At 36.4% G+C, this 18,160-nt stretch overlaps 1 protein-coding gene across 1 annotated transcript; it reads right to left on the reverse strand.

Annotated features, from left to right (window-relative positions):
• Positions 1 to 967: 967 nt before the first annotated feature.
• Positions 968 to 17,688, reverse strand: LOC126819688 (OTU domain-containing protein 7B). Its single transcript, XM_050547878.2, has 9 exons — positions 17,565 to 17,688; positions 15,191 to 15,355; positions 13,070 to 13,585; positions 10,896 to 11,117; positions 9,306 to 9,404; positions 7,867 to 7,994; positions 6,950 to 7,089; positions 5,888 to 6,156; positions 968 to 4,284 (listed from the first exon to the last, which is right to left on the reverse strand). Exons 2-9 carry the CDS (start codon positions 15,282 to 15,284, stop codon positions 3,068 to 3,070), a joined length of 2,685 nt encoding a protein of 894 aa, XP_050403835.1. The 5' UTR covers positions 15,285 to 15,355; positions 17,565 to 17,688; the 3' UTR covers positions 968 to 3,067.
• Between the last annotated feature and the right edge of the window lie 472 nt (positions 17,689 to 18,160).

Genomic DNA, 18,160 nt, shown 5'->3' on the forward strand with positions numbered 1-18,160 from the left:
TGTAGACAAAATAAGAAAAGGCGGAGACAATGTATGTATGATAAAGGCCTATCGAGATCGTGGACCAAGTTTGTGTCACCACCTACCAAGTGTAACTGTAAGTGTGAATTTAGCGAAATCTCTCTAATGTCCACTTTCACTCATCTAAATCTAACGGTTAAGCTGCAAAACCTATCTATTGCCCGAGCCGTAACATTTAGAAATTAAAAATCGAAATACCTAATCCTTGCAATTTACATCATCATCCTAAAATGTTTTAACTTTTTATCAAAATTTTAGATGCTAAAACTCATAACAGACAACTTTTCTCCAAATTTGAAAGAGCATTCACCGGTTTCCAGTGCTTAATATTTTTTCAATAAATAACGACTACCTGATCAAAATTCGTTAGCGACAGACAAATTTTGATTTTCAAATCTTATGGCTCTGACAGAAATTCTTGTTTTCGTATAACTTGTAAACTTTGACAAGATTTCCCCAAGGGGCTCTAAAACATTTTTCTATATACCACAACCATCCATATCCATATATTTATATACATACACATATAACCTATATACATAACACTGTAACCCGGGTAACATTTAATCTTGTGTATCTAGCACTAATTTCTTTCACATTCATTCAATATCAAATCTTTGTTTAAAAATTCATAAAAATCATTTAAAATCATCCCAAATCATCTGATCTGTTTAAAGCTGACTGATTAATTTTGATAATGAGTGTCCAATTTACAAGTAATAAATTTCCTGACCACTGTTCAAAAATTAATCATTATACATCATTAATCAATTGGGTTGTTTATTTTTTAACTGATCGAGAAATTAAACACTTGTAAATTGGACACTCATTATCAAAATTGAATGGCCAGCTTTAAACTGGACACAAGTACAAATTAGATTATAAACAATTTTTATGAATTTTTAAACAAAGAAATTAGTGCTAAATACACAAGATTAAATGATATCTGGTTACAGTGATATAACCTAAAACCTATAAGCTTATACATGTACGTCATAGGAGAGAATGAAAAAGCATTTATCTCAAATCTAAGTCATTTTCCCCATCATCGTAAGTGTCTATTTTGTCAGTTTCAAAAAAGTTGCATAAAAATTATGATATTTAACTGGTCAAAGATGTATTATGTAAAAACTAAATCTGGCTATTGCAGATATTTCATTCTGGCTTTCAAAGTTTTCCCCATCATCATAAGTCTCAATTTTGTCTGTTTCAAAAAAGTTGATCATAAATTATGATATAAATTTGTTAAAGTTATATAAATTACATTTATTATCGTGACAAGCTCATAATCTGTCCCATTTGATAATTTAACATTTAAACTGGATAATCAAGACTATATTAAACATACATTGTGCAAGAGCTAAATCTGCCTATTGCAGGTCTTTCTTTAGGCCTGAAATATTATCTAAACTATTAATTAGACATTTATTAAATTATCCAAACCATAATCAACTCTTGATGGCATTGCTGGGCTGCGATGTTTATTGCATTAGGTTTTGATTTGCTGTTTGACTTCCATTCATAATTAAATCATGAAATGGATAATCGAGACTATGTTTTTTATACTACCGACTTTAGTAATGATGATCGGGGCTAGGCCGAAAATTCAATCGCTAAAAGCTTGGTTCAGGATGGATCAATTTGACTGGAATTTACAGCAAATTCCCTTTACATTATCTAGTTTTTAACTATTATAGTGAGATCTGCCAACTCTTTATCTAATCTCCCATAATGCATCTTTAATGTAGCAACGGTACTTGACAATCAAGGCTATCTATGCTACAAACTTCATACACTCATAACTTCGCCAAGAATAAAGTAATTTGACTGAAATTTTCAATATATTCATTTTTCATTATTCATTTTTGAATGGTTCTAGCAAGAACAGTCAGCTCTTTATCAAAATCTTACATAATATTTCTTTAAGACCTGAACCCTGCATTTAGTGTACGTGTTGATGGATAATGGACACAGTTGACAGCAATACTGTTTGACAAGTAATTAATGTAAACCTATACAAGGGAGATGGGGTTTAACATCCACTCGACACAAACAAGGTCATTTCCGATGGTTGAATTTAGCAGTGGGAGGAAAGCAGAGGACTCGGAGAAAACCCACGAGGTTGGACAGGCAACCCTACTCCTCGGGAGCATTAAGTTAGGTTGATTAATTTCAATACGCATTTATGTCAGCATTAACTTTAATCCGCATTTATGTCAGTTAGCATTAATTTCAATACACATTTTCGTCATGTACAGTTGCAATAATATCAATGGGCATTTTTCGCATTTGTTTGATTGCATCAACTTTAATACATTTGTCAGATATCATTAATTTCAATACGCATTTATGTCATAAAGCATTAATTACTTGTGCACTTTTGTCATGTAGCATTAATTTCATGAAGCACTTTTGTCATGCAGCATTAATTTCATGATGCATTAATTACTTGTTTTACAGTATACTGTATGTCCACATCAGATATTGGCATATAAAAATATTTTTAAGTTTTTGGTTCAACTTGAAATTTTTAAACATAAAAACTTGAGACAGAACATTTTGAATCCTATGGAGGATAGACTAACGTTTCAACAACTGAAGTAGATCGTTGAATGTGTATAATTAACATAAATATCTTCAATCTCATTAAAATACACATCTATATTTCGTTTCATTTTTTTATACTTTCGATGACCTACACTACACGAAGATCTGACTGGTTATAGTGGAAGGTCGCGTCAGATGTCATAAAAGCAGCTTTTGACCCTATGATGTCAGACATTTGATTAATCAATCAGAATTGATGTGTCTAGTGGTTTACCAACAGTTCCATGCACAGCACGCCAAGAACTCGTCGTAATCAACTGTTTCATTGGCTTATCCCTCACATCAACTAGAACGGCTGTTATACAATAACTCTTCCAGATCCTAGTGTAGTAAAGATAAGTAAAATGAAATTTTGAACTATAAAAAACAAAACGAAATAGGATCTGTGTTTGAATCAGATTGTAAATATGTTGCACATCTTTAACCTATATTGCATTTTCTATATTCTAGTTAGAGTTTTAGCCTTATTAAGCAACGAATCTCTTTTTTCTTTATAGCATGCGGAACAGAGATTGTCGGTTTCTGGTTTTCCGTAGAAAGAACAACCTGCGGAGAAACACTTCTGTGCGTTAGACATCCCTAACTCTTTCTTTCTTTCATCTGGATAATCAACATTATCGTAATCTGGGGACGGAGTACGATCTTGTAATCGATATTGTTCTGAGGTCCGTACATCATCTGTCGATCTAGGTCTGTCCAGATTGTTTTTTATAACATTCACACGATTGGATTTTAATTCAGGTGGCTTGTTGAAATCATCGGCTGGGGCGTAAAATTTGGATTTACCGTATTTTTGCGTGTCGTCGTACGCTTGACCATATCTGTCAATGTCGCTTGCTGGTCGGCCACGGCCAGGTATGCTGTTGTTGTACATCCCCTGTGGTTTTCCGCCTGCTATAGATTTTTGGCGGGAATAGCAATTAGAACACATGTATGCAAAATCTGGACTACCGTACAGATTACAGCCTGGAGTTACGCACATATTCTGGTTGGCATTGTTGGATATCTCGTTAACTCGACTCCGTATTTCTTCACCTTTCTGACGTTTTAATTCCCGATCCTTGTCATATCTTTCTCGAGCATTGTGCATGTAATTTTTAACCATGAGTTGCTGGTTTTCCGTGCGCTGGGTCGAGAGTCGAGCACACCAGACGCGATCTTTATCGGCGGCGGTTGCTATGGTAGTGATAACCTTGGTACTCTGTGTAATAATGCTGCCTACAGAAGCTTTCCTCTGACCAGATTTTTCACTCTCTTGACCCCCTTTTGCTGTTTTACCAAAATTGCCGAAATTCTTTTTTATTTTTTTGCCCACTGTTTTTCCGATACTACCAAATTGTTTCCCGATATTTTGCATCTGCTGCGTTACTTTAGCGTCCTTCTTCTTTTCTCCTTTACTGACGCAGCCGACATTATCATCCGAATCGTACGAACCGATGGAATTCTTATCCGATTCCATATCATTCTCCCCGTAAAAATTGGGTATTGGAAGTTTTTCCACGTCCATAAATTTTTGCAGTAGATTTAATTTATCTTCGTTGGACGTATCACTAGTAGTTTTATTGCTCGGTTTATTCCACTCACATTTAGCACCAGGATCAAAATAAAAGTGAATGGGAAGTAGCTGAAATTCAGGATCAACCAAAGGAATGGCGGCTGAAAAAGACAATCAAAATTGTAGGCAAAGAATCATATTTTAATATTCAATATGAAAGGAACTTATTTGTTTGACAGATCACGGGAAAAGGTCCACAGTAATGCATTTCTTGATCGCCCACTGAATTATGTTAAGTCAATGTTTAAGTTGTTATGGTTACAGTGATTACAGAAAGACCACGCTCCAATATGTTTAATTTAAAACTCACAAATTTGAGGTGGGGGGGCGGATTTCTGAGTGATCTAATGTGTGAGTTTTTAATATCTTAAAGGAGCTAAATCGCTAATATTTGGAACCTAGAAATTGACACAAATGGGTCGCAAAGCATAAAATTATGTAATATGAATATATATAAACTCATTTACATTCAATTTTTGTTTTTACTCTAATTTCCAAACAGTTATGTTCGGCCAAATATGCAAAGATATGTTTAGCCTCATTCATCAAGTCGCTTCATTACAAATGGCGCTTGAAAGCATTCTGGCACGCTATACGTGTGCCAATTTTAAAATTTTCATTTTGTCTTAAATATTAGATATCAGAAGTCCATCTTTTCACTGTCGATTTAAATTGATCAATGTAAGTCGTATTTGCAATATTGAAGACTGTGGATAATCCTGAATTTGCGACTTGCTTCCTTTATCTTCATTTAACAGTAAGGTTGATGTCCGCTGCCTCGATCCAATAATAAATTGATGACACGTGTATATTTTGTCATGTCATAAATCACCCAACAATCTCATTGCTTATCATTCTTTTTAACCTAAGCAGAAAACTCCCATTATCAAACATGGTCAAAGAGAAGGAGAAGAGAGAGAGAGAGAGAGAGAGAGAGAGAGAGAGAGAGAGAGAGAGAGAGAGAGAGCGAACTAGGTCATTTCAAGACTAACACATGGGGTCAATTTTTTTTAATAATTCGCTTGCGTGTAGGGGTCTTTAGCTGTGGGAGAAAACCAGAGGACCCGGAGAAAACCCACAAGGTTAGACAGGCGACCCTACTCCTTGTCACGTACAACCACCGGGGAATCGAAACCACGCCAGTTGACTCAATGACAGACTTTATGATACAGCGCGCACATGCTAACCATTCAGCCATCCCCCCCCCCCCCACAAACATCGTCAAGGTATTGATGTAATGAAACTGTACACTAAGTTTCATCACTTAATTAGAATCAAAGTTATTACTTTTCAAAGCATCACAATTTCAAATTGCTTATCCTTAGCAGAAAATGCTCATCACAGAATTCAGTTGGCTCGGTAACCTGGAGGTTGGGTGTTCGATCCCTGCATTGGCTGAAAAAGTTCATCCAGATTTTCCCGCGTGGTTCCCCCTTGTCAGTGATGCAGGAAGGAGGGCCTGACAAGGACAGCTGTCTAGTAGTTCTGATGGGCCGAAAAATTGAGGTCCCGTGTACACATTGGCATGCACGTAAAAGATCCCTTGGCAGTTGGAATTTGATATAAGAGTAGGTCATAGTGCCGCTGTCCGGGCAAAATTTCCCTCATAGCACACTGTATGGCGTATGCCCGTCTTTATTAGCCCGGTAGGAGCAGAACACTAGGACGTTATTAAACCCCATTTTATTTCTATTATGTATTTACCTGGTGGATGGTTTGGATTTTCTTGTTCCATTGGCACAAGAGCTGAGAAATGTGCAGCATCATAAGTCAGCAGTAACGGTGATCTATAATAACGCGATCCACACTCGAACGGAAGATAAATACCACCAAACGGAATAGGTGCCAGCGCCTCACCACTTGAATCTTTCAAAACTTTATCCGCCACAATGATTATAGGTCGCTCTAAAACATGCGATAAAACAAAGACGTGGAACTCCTCCAGGCTTTCATAAACAACCGGTGTATCAGACCTAAAATAGAAAAATAGAAAAATGAAATGAAATGGGGTTTAAAGGCTCAATACCACTCTTGTTGTAACTGAATAATATGTCCCAATCTTTATTCTGGTCAACAAATTGTACTATTTTACAATATTCCAATTAATTCAAATTGGAAAATTTCAACTAAATGATTTGAAAAGCCTAACGTAAACCTTTTCAAATGTGACTTGGATTTAAAAATATTTTCGAACCCTCTGGACAAGTAAATTAGGATGTAATGGATAATTTACACAACAGGTAGGACACTTAAACATCTAGTGCTTAGAATAAGGCTATTATTTATTTTCTGAAGCAGTCAAGTCAGCAAGAGTGTTATTGTCCCTTTAAACTCCTACTGTTCTGCTCCGACGCGGCTAATGAAGACAGGCATAAATCATACAGTGTGCTAGGAATGAAATTGTACCCGGGTAGCGGCACTTTGGCCTATTCTTATATCGAATTCCAACTGCCAAGGGATCTTTTATGTGCATGCCAATGTATACACGGGACCTCGTTTTTTTGTCCCATCTGAACAACTAGACAGCTGACCAAGTCAGGCTCTCTGTCCTGCACCACTGAGCCAGGGTCTTACCCACTTTGCCACAGTGGCCCCCTTGTTGATGGAATAACGAATGAAAGTTTATTCATTATTAACATACATTTCTCTTTTTAATAAACATGAATGTTTCTAATAAATGTTGTTAAGGGGTCAGTAAGCACCTCAGACCAACGAACATACAAAGTGCGAACGATCCCTTTAAAGAAAATAAATAAACTATTTTACCCCTGCGTTAATGGACTATCACAACAACTATGTCTTCTATTACTTTCTTGATCAGGTAAGGTTCTAGGTTTCGGTGACGCAAGTTTAAGTAGATTTGCCCACTCAGCATTCCACTCCGATTCGGAAAAAACTAAACCAGACTGAAAAGTTGAAATGTTACAGCTTTATAAAAGAGAGAGAGAGAGAGAAATGGGGTTTAACGTCCACTCGACACAAACTAGGTCATTTCGGGACTAAAATATGGTTTAATTTTATTTACATAATTCGCTTGCGCGTAGGGGTCTTTAGCAGTGGGAGGAAACCGGATACAACTTTATAAAAACATGGTCAACTTGTTATTGGGGATAAGTGATTCAATCTCGTGTGTTAACTTGTCACTGATATAAAATGTCTGTACAGTAAGCTAATACCGTATTTTTAGGGATACAAGTCAATACTTTTTTTCGCCGAAGTCTGGCCTTCGTCTTATACTCTGCTTAGACTTATGTACAGATGAAGGTAAAAAATTTCAGTTACTGTCTCTCCACGATGTCGCACACACTATTGTCTAAAACAAAACTACTTTAAGTTACACCATTCCAATCGAAATATTTGTAGATGTTTCTTTGCTTGTTTATTTCTTTATTTAAAAACCTCCCCCTCTCCCCTTCAAAATATTATCATCAATCTGAGAATATGCCATCAAAATAAAATCTTTTCTCAGAAATTCGTCAAAAATGGCACGCTTCCGTTCCAAGTAATTTCATGTGTCTCGCAAGATTTCTACTTTTATTTTTCTGTTAAATTAACCAATCACAATATACTACGTTGTTTTATTCTATTTTTTGTAACATGAACTTTCTCGGCCAGTGCAGGGATCGAACACCTGACCTCCAAACTAGCCACCTTGACCCCTAGAAATAATGTAGGATAATAACCTCTTTATTAGTAATAGTTTGTTGCCAACGCCATCTTCTATATAACGCATCTCTATAAGTACTTTTGGTTAACAGATCATACAGAGCATTCCTCAATATTAATTCTCGGTCGTGTACTCCCCACATAGCTACAAAATAAATAAATCAATTAATAATAATAATATCGTCATTTATAAAACGCGTTAATACTGAGAAAAACAGTTTCTAAGGCGCTGTTGGTTTTTATATTCACTGATTATTTACAGATCAGGGTTTTGAGTTGAGATTTGAAATGGCCCGCAGAATGTGATTGTTTAATTGATTGTGGTAGTCTATTCCATAGAAAAAGACCAGCATAAGAAAAGGCACATTTTCCAAGTTGTAAGTTAATGGCTAGAGATTTTAGAAGATGTTTTTTCTGAGAACGGAGATTTCTTCTGATAGTATAGGGTTCGACAAGACTTTTTATATAAGATGGAGCTTGGCCGTTTAACGCTTTGAAGACGAAGAGGAGTAACTTAAGAGAGAGAAATGGGGGTTTAACATCCACTCGACACAAACTAGGTCATTTAGGGACTAACATATGGTTTTAATTTTATTTCAATAATTCGCTTGCGTGTAGGGGTCTTTAGCAGTGGGAGGAAACCGGAGGACCCGGAGAAAACCCACGAGGTTGGACAGGCGACCCTACTCCTTGTCACGTACAACCGGGGATTGGATTAACTTGAACTTAATTCTTTGTTGAATTCATTCACATATATTTCAAACGACAAACATTTATTTTTGTTATTATTATGAACTGCCAGGATATCAGGCTTTTGCCCGGGGCCCAAATTCACCCGGACCCAATTCTACTGGGTCCCAAATTCGCCTGGGGCTGTTGTATTCATATGCTAGTTGTTCAGTTTGGCAGATTTGTTTATTGGAGGTGAAATTTTTCCATTTGACTGGAACTCAACTTTCAATCACTGTTTATAAGAAATATCTTTGATCCAGAAACACAAAACTTTACACATAGTTTCTTATTGATGTATTTCATACATAGTTTTATAAAGGGCTATATTTTAGTTAAAATAATTCAAACAATTTTTTTGAGTAAATTCTTAAAGATACATTATGGGAGATAAGATAAAGAGATGGCAGTTCTCGCTATAATAGTTAAAAACTAGATAGTGTAAAGGTAATTTGCTGAAAATTTCAGTCAAATTGATCCACTATGAGCCGAGAAACAAGCGGGTGAAATTTTTGCATATTATTATGGTCTGGATAAGTTAATTAATGTTTAATTGATCATTTAGATAACATTTCAGGCCTAAAGAAAGACTTGTAATAAGCAGATTTTGCTCTTGCATAATGCATGTTTAACTTAAGTCTGAGAATGCTTTGTGAACTTGGGGCCAGGAAAATTTAATGTTCAAAATTTGACTAGTAAATTGTAAGAATAAGACAAAAAGTTATACCTAGTGAAGCTGCATGAAGTAAACAATTACCATCACCAGTAGTTGCCATTGGCCACAACCTCTGACATATTCTCATCTCCGCCCACCAGTTCAATCGACCTACAACATTTAAACACCATTATATTACTATCTTATCAAAAAACAAACAACTTTTAAACAACATTTAAACACCATTATATTACTATCTTATCAAAAAACAAACAACTTAACAAGTCATCATCAATTCATGCCCTTGGGGGGGGGGGGGGTGTTGGATGGCTGAATGGTTAGCGTGCGCGCGCTGTATCATAAAGTCTGTCATTGAGATGACTGGCGTGGTTTCGAATCCCCGGTTGTACGTGGCAAGGAGTAGGGTCGCCTGTCCAACCTCGTGGGTTTTCTCCGGGTCCTCCGGTTTCCTCCCACCGCTAAAGACCCCTACGCGCAAGCGAATTATGTAAATAAAATTAAACCATATGTTAGTCCCGAAATGACCTAGTTTGTGTCGAGTGGACGTTAAACCCCATTTCTCTCTCTCTCCCCATGCCCTTGGAGATGTTTTGGATGGTAAAGGGATACTACATAATATCTGTGTTATTGTAATCAACAAACAACCAAGAGAGAGAGAGAGAGAGAGAGAGAGAGAGAGAGAGAGAAATGGGGTTTAACCTCCACTCAACACAAACTAGGTCATATTGGGACTAACATATGGTTCAATTTTATTTCAATAATTCGCATGCACGTAGGGGTCTTTAGCAGTGAGAGGAAACCGGAGGATCCGGAAAAAATCCATGAGGTTGGACAGGCAACCATACTCCTTGTCACGTACAATGGGGGAATCGAAACCATACCAGCTGACTCAATGACAAAACTTATGATGCAGCGCGCACATGCTAACCATTCGGCCATCCAACCCCCCAACAACAACCAAGAACTAAATCAAATCAGATACCATGGCAACACAGAATTGATTAAATCCGAGAAATTTAGCAAAAGGTTGACATGTGTAGAAAATTCCATAAAGATATTTTGAAGGGATTATGGAATAAAAATTGAATACCAAAATCTTTGTTTCCATACAAACAGTTCTAATTACCAAAACTACTATATAATACATTGATTTGTTTAAAAAGTACAATACAGTAAATCTTTAACAGTTTCCAGGGAAACAAAAATTATTAGAATTCTAATTAGTAATCATAGGTTAATGTGTATACAAAGTTTCATTAAGATATATCTTGTACTGTTTATGAGATATCCATAAAGCTATGTTTTCTGCCTCTGCACAACAGTATATGCATGAACTTTTTTTCATTCACTATTCCTTTGCGACAAAACTTGCGATCTTCAGCAGATAAAACATTGCTTTTGGTTCCCAGATATAATAAATTGTATGGAAAATACTCTTTACCAGTTCACGGTGCCTATTTATGGAATGAGCTTCCTCAACACATGCGCTCGACAATTCTATTTACAAGTTTTAAGTCAACACTAAAGACAAATCTGTTTACCAAATATTTGAGCAAGCGCTTAGAAATAACCAGCAGACATAATCTAGCACTATATAAGACAATTCAATATTATTATTATTATTATTATATGGTGACAAACCTGCTTGTTCGAGTGAAACCAATGTTGAAGTTTCAACTAATTCTTTCTGTAAGAAAGCCCTGAAGCCATCATTATGTACAGTTAAATCTGGTAAGACAAAGGTTAATATATACATATGATCGTGACTGTCTTCTTCTATATCGTGTAATACACAGCTTCTTGTTTCCGTCAACAGAGATGCATTCTCCATTATATTCGATATTCCTCTTTTTAATTTTGGTTCTGGAAAAGAAAAATTGTTTAATTCATTATTGATATAGACAAGCCAACCGTGGGGCTGATGTCCACCGCCGAAATCCCAAAATAAATAGATGACATACATGTACATGTAATTGATTAATTGCACATTATTCTTTTTCAAAAGTATCAAGCAATCAAACTGATTATCTATACTTAGTCTAAGCATAAAATGTTCACAATCAAACTCAGTCCGGGTTTTGAAGTAACTGGTGGTAGTGAACCTATACACTAAGTTTTATCACTCTCCATCAGTTAGAATCAAAGTTATCTTGTCCCAAAGCATCGACTAATGAAATTACTTAGCTTTAGTGGGAAATGTTTATTATCAAACTTAGTCAAGGTATTGATGTCATGAAACTATACACTAAGTTATATCACTCTCACTTATTTTTGCTCAAGTACTTAAAGATACATTATGCAAGAGCTAAATCTGCCTATTTCAGGTCCTCCTTTAGGCCTGAAATGTTATCTAAATTATTAATTAGGCATTAATTAACCTATCCAGACCATAATCAACTCTAGATGGCATTGCTAGCCTGCGATCTTTAGTGGATTATGAGCCGATTTACTGCACAAGTTATATAACTTTCCTTCACAATTTAACGATAAAATGGATAATCGAGACTATGCTGTTTATCGTACTGACTTTAGTAATGATGATCAAGGCTAGGCAGAAATTTCAATGGCTTAGTTCTCGGTTCATAGTGGATCAATTTGAATGAAATGTTCAGTATATTCTCTTTACATTATCTAGTTTTTAACTATTATAGGGAGAGCTGCCAGCTCTTTATCTTATCTCCCATAATGTATCTTTAATATTAGCTCGAGTGTACGGACTGGCAGACTTGTTTTTGCTCAAGTACGTAATATTTGCTCAAGTGTACGGAATAGAAGATTTATTTTTGATAAAAAATAATTAACATAGCAAACAACACTAATTTGACTTTCCGTTTTTTGTAAACATTTATTCAAATTTCACTTCCTACTTCCATAGAGCCACGGTGGTTAAGTGGGTAAGACGCTGGCTCGGTAGCCTGGAGGTGTCGTGTTCAATACCTGCATTGGCCGAAAAAGTTCATTGGGATATTCTAACGAGGTTTCCCCTTGTCAGTAGGCTTGACAAGGACAGCTGTCTAGTTGTTTGGATGGGATGAAAAAAACGAGGTCCCGTGCATACATTGGCATCCCCTTAAAAGATCCCTTAGTAGGCGAAATTTGATATAAGAGTAGGCCATAGTGCCCGTGCCCGGACAAAATTTCCCTCACAGCACACTGTATGGCGTATGGCCGTCTTCATTAGCCCAGTAGGACTTTTAACCCCATTTCATTACCTATTTCTTGGGGGGAAAAGGATAATTCAACATCAAAAAATACTTTCTAGCTTTCTCTAAATTTGAAATTTTAAACAAAACAAAATATTTTTCCGGAGACTTATTTGTCCAGACCTCAAAGACCATATCTGGCCATGAGTTAGTTCACAAAGCATTCTCAGACTTAAGAATTTACTCACAATTCTTCGCTTCATTTTAACTAAAATATAGCCACTTATAAAATGTTGTACAGTTTTGTGTTTCTGGATTAAAGACATTTCTCATAAACAGAGATTGAAAGTTGAGTAAATTCTTAAGTCTGAGAATGCCTTGTGAACTAGAGACCTAGCCTTACTGTTGAAATTGCCCTGTAAACCCTGCTTATCAATTTCTAAGCGCAGGTTATAAATGAGGAACAAGATGAATGCTGTGTGAACGTCCCATCTTACAAATTTCAAATATAATGTACAGGGGTGATGATTTTCCGCTTCAGAAAATGGCAAATTCTGTTTTAAGCATTCTGAATTCCGTTATTTTCCGTTTCAGTGTGGACCATATTCCGTTTTTTCTAGATAAAATGCTATTTATGAATAAATGATTAAGTCGTGTGATTACATGAATTACCTGGTTTATTTGTACTTGTTGAAGATTGTTCGGTTTTAGGGGGCGTTTTCTCTTTCAAAGGTTTCTCTATATTATACGCTTGTGATGATCGCTGGACCTGAGATGGGTGTGGTTCTTCAATCACAGCTTTTTGTTGTACAAGTCGTTTGGGTGACGAGGTTGTGTTACTTGATATCACCTGTATCGGTATTATTCGTTCATTTGACGGAGGCAAGACATGCACTTTCTGCTGAATTCCATCAGTCTGTAATGGTTCTACAGGAAACCTGGGAATTGTCGATCTTACAGAAGGATTAGTAGCTGAGCCTGAGATCGTGGAAGACCGTGTCGATATCGGGATACCATAACCAGACTCTAATCCAGATCCAGGTCGACTATACTCCTGACTATCTACAAACCCTCCTGTTCTACCAATAGTATGACTTCCTGTTATTTGGCGGGGATGGTTCGCCATATTTCGGTCCTTGCACATTTTCTCGATGGAGCCATAAGCTTTCTTTAAATCCCAGTTATTCTCTATAAAATATAACGATATTAACTATAAAATATAACGATATTAGCTATAAAATATAATGATATTAACTATAAACTATAACGATATTAACATTCAACTATAGGTTACAACTGATAATGAATGAAATGGGGTTTAACGTCCTACTGTTCTGCTCCGACTGGGCTAATGAAGACGGGTATACACCATACAGTGTGCTATGAGGGAAATTTTACCTGGGCAGCAGCACTATGGCCTTCTTTTATACTGAATTACAAATACCAAGTGCACACCAATGTACACATGGGGCCTCAGTTTTCCGTCCCATCCGAACGACTAGACGGCTGTCCTTGTCAGGCCCTCCTTCTGGCACCACTGACAAGGGGGAACCACGTTGGAAAATAGGTTACAACTTGATAAGATATAAGCTCCATACCTCAGCTCTATGTATATATACTGGTACATGTACTACTGTGTTGGGGGTCACGGTTGCTAAGTGGGTAAGACGCTGGCTTGTTAGCCTGGAGGTCGGGTGTTCGATTACTGCATTGGCCGAGAAAGTGTATCCAGATTTACGGCGTGATTCCCCCTTGTCAGTGATGCAGGACGGAGGGCCTGACAAGGACAGCTGTCTAGTCGTTCGGATGGGACGAAAAACCGAGGTCACGTGTACACATTGGCGTGCACGTAAAAATCCCTTGACAGTTGGAATTCGATATAAGAGTATGCTGTAGTGCTGCTGTCTGGGCAAAATTTCCCTCATTGTCATAGCACACTGTATGGTGTATGCATGTCTTCATTTGCCCAGTTTGGAGCAGAACAGTAGGATGTTAAACTCTATTTCATTTTTTTATTTTTCTGAACTGTCTTAAATTTTAAATGGATTTCTTTAATTATGAACAAACTACTTAAGAGAACTTTTTTATTGGTTGAGATTAATGACAATGGATTTTATTGAACGGGAGTTGATTTCAAACACACAGGTAAGTTTATAATAACCAAAGTTAAGTAGTTTGTTTATAATCTAAGAAATCTGTTTAAAATTTACGACGGTTCAGATAGTAGCAAGTTATACTGGTCTAGGATAAGCTTACAAGACAATGGCACAAGTAGTCACATCAAATGTTGAATTTACTATTCAAATTTAAATACTCTAAATTCATTATTATTATTTGAGTACATGATACATGATTAATATTTGAATTATTCTAAAAAAATAGTGAAATGTTTATATGAACATATATTCCATAAATGTTTATTTATTATGGAATATTAGTTGATTTGACTAAAAACCATAAATCAAACTGTTCAAAGAGTACAGACTTAAATAGAGAGAGGGAGATGGGGTTTAACAACCAGTCGACACAAACTAGGTCATTTCGGGACTAACACATGGGTTAATTTTATTTCAATAATTCGCTTACGCATAGGGGTCTTTAGCAGTGGGAGGAAACCGGAGGTCCCGGAGAAAACCCACAAGGTTGGACAGGTGACCCTACTCCTTGTCACGTACTACCTGGGAATCAAAACCACGAAATTGCACTTGACTCAATGCCAGACCTTATGAGTGCGCACACATGCTAACCACCTGGCCATCCAACCCCCCTACAAACTTAAATAATGTTTCTTACTTTCAAGAATTTCTTGTGCAAGGTGTCTGTCTGTGAGAGTATTTTTGACAAACTCATCCACAATTTTTGTTTTCTTCATATTTTCATTGTTCATGGTTGATGAGAGTTTGACATCCTATATCGGATGTCTTCTTAAATCAAACTGGATTCATATTTATTAAAAATCTGTGAAAACAAAAACAACAATTACCAGGCAATGAAATTATGGTATTTTGAAATATCTTATCTATATCTCCCTGCTAGATTATAATTTTTTTCCCTGGTTTCTTAAACATACATTATGCAAGAGCTAAATCTGTCTATTGCAAGTCTTTCTTTAGGCCTGAAATGTTATTTAAATTATTAATTAGACGTTAATTAACCTATCTAGACCATAATCAACTCTCAATGGCATCGCGCTAGCCTGCAATCTTTATTGGATTATGAGCCAATTTACTGCACAACTTTCCTTCACGATTTAATGATTAAATGGATAATCGAGACTATGCTGTTTATTGTACTGACTTTAGTAATGATGATCGAGTCTAGGTGGAAATTTCAATCGTTTAATTCTCGGTTCATAGTGGATCAATTTGAATGAAATTTTCAGTAAACTGACATTACATTATCTAGTTTTTAATTATTATAGTGAGAACTGCCGACTCGTTATCTAATCTCCCATAATGTATCTTTAAATTTTGTATTGTCTTCATGTTTGCGAAGTTCCTAAACGACTGTAATGGCATGGAATAGACTATTTGGCAGTGGCACCTGTTTCTATCAAGGTGCTGTGTCAGTCATACTGGCTCTAGCGCGGTAAGCAACATCTTTTTTTCTCATTTAAATGTTCCGTGACATCAGAGGTCATCAAACTTTTTTTCATAGTGGATTTGATATAACTGAAAGAATGCAAAGCGCAGGTCGGATAAATATTTTGTTCAATACAATGCACTGAATATACATAAAATGACTGGCTTGCGGCGCACATAGTTATTATTGTGACAGAGAGAGAGAGAGAAATGGAGTTTAACGTCCACTCGACACAAACTAGGTCATTTCGGGACTAACATATGGTTTAATTTTATTTCAATAATTCGCTTGTGCGTAGGGGTCTTTAGCAGTGGGAGGAAACCGGAGGGCCCGGAGAAAACCCACGAGGTTGGACAGGCGACCCTACTCCTTGTCACGTACAACCGGGGATTCGAAACCACGCCAGTTGACTCAATGACAGGCCTTATGATTACAGCGCGCGCGTGCTAACCATTTGGCCATCCAACCCCCCTTATTATTGTGACACGCGAAATGCGTAACAGTCAATCGTTGGGCAGCAGTGTTAATTAATCAAAATTTAAAATTCAATGGTATGTTTTTAAATATTTATGTCAACACTAACTAATCTTATAAAATATTATGGAGGCTTTTTTTATAAAAAAAAAATCAACCTGATTTCAACTGGTGAATATGTAAAAGGGCAATAGCCCACAACTAGTACGGCTAAATAGATCACTAGCCCGCAAGTTATTTTGGGTAGCCCCTGTTGTCGGGCTAGTGGATTTTTACAACCCTGATGGGTTTTTTCAACATGCAATGGCGGGCCTAGTTTGGTGAGCCCTGCTTTACACTGTACAGGCAATCACAGTGACTGACACGCGAGCTTAAAGCCATAACAAATTACCCAGTAAAATTGATATGGATGAAAAAACATTTTCGACAAAGAGCCAGTTTGTGCGTTACCCATATTTAGATTTTAATGGCTTCTTCCAATCCGTTTACCAGAAGGGGACGTATTTTTAACAGCATGTTGTGTTGGGCATACTGACTCTGGCGTGGTAAGCAAGGTCTTATTTTCTCACTAAAATGTTCCTTTACATTGTACCTGTACCGGCATTCACAGGGACTGACACGTGACCGTTTAGCAGTAAAAAGTTGACCAGTAAAATTGACTAGGGTTTGAAAGCTTTTCGACAAGGATTCAATAGGGCGGTTCCTGAACGTACAGGGCGAGAGTAATGAGACCTACGTTCAGTGCTAACCTAGTGTAAACGTGACCTGTTTAGAGCTGAACTAGACTGATTCTCTGAAAGATGATCCTAAACTCTAAAGATAGGGCCTACACAGATTCCATGCTGGGCCTAATGCCTCAAACCAAAGTTTCTAAACTTGCTCTTGCAGCGTTCTTTTTCAAGTACGCAATAGCTGATTTAAAAGACCGGCTATGATTTATAAAACTCCGGAAATATTTAAAAATAAGGTGACAAGCTTCTGAATTGCCCAAATGGTATGATCGTGAATCATTGTTTCTGAATGCGAACAGTGAAATTACTTAACTAGTCAAGCAAAACAAAACATAATACTATGATAAATAATATTGGTATGAATGCTAACACTGGCTTACATTTTAATAATCTGTCCAAATAAACAATAGTGCAGAACAATATGAGTACAAATATCTGATCAGTTGAATTAAAACGCTAAATAACAGTTCAAACTAAAGCTTCAACATCGTAACGTCACTTTTCAGAAAATCCTCCTTCCGATAACCAGCGCATGCGTTATAAGTATTTTTTTTTTAAAGAACAAAACGAAAGTAGAGTATAACTTTCGATAGTCATTGCTTTTGAACAAGATTTTCAATGAAATTAGCTTAGAATTTAATTTTTTTTTCGAAATAAATTCTTATAGATTATTATTTGTAGACTTGTTCAAAAAAATGTGGCATCTGTCTATATTTTGTAGAAATTAGAGTATTCGGAATAGTCTAGATCATCAAGTGATTATTTACGTCTGGACAATCGATGGTCTTCCCTGGGGGGCGCGATTTTCAAAATGGAGTGTTGCTAACCAAACATTTTAGTAAAAATATAATATTCATCGAATAAAGCAATTAAAAAAGTTTAAAGTGGCTATTTTGGGATCCAATTTGTTTGATTTTTGTATTTTAATCGGTTTCCTTATTTTTTCAACTCATCACTTTTAAAGATTCGTTTGATT

The sequence above is a fragment of the Patella vulgata genome, chromosome 4 (genome assembly GCF_932274485.2).
Source record: "Patella vulgata chromosome 4, xgPatVulg1.2, whole genome shotgun sequence".
NCBI classification, from domain to species: Eukaryota; Metazoa; Mollusca; class Gastropoda; family Patellidae; genus Patella; species Patella vulgata.

Bases quoted from the DNA above. Each gene is read 5' to 3' on its own strand.
- LOC126819688 (XM_050547878.2), bottom strand. From the start codon at position 15,284: ATGAACAATGAAAATATGAAGAAAACAAAAATTGTGGATGAGTTTGTC. The intron at 7,995-9,305 runs GTATAACTTTTT...TTTATTTTGTAG, and splicing joins ACTTCATGCAGCTTCACTAG to CTATGTGGGGAGTACACGAC. The intron at 7,090-7,866 runs GTTATTATCCTA...TCAACTTTTCAG, and splicing joins AAACTATTACTAATAAAGAG to TCTGGTTTAGTTTTTTCCGA.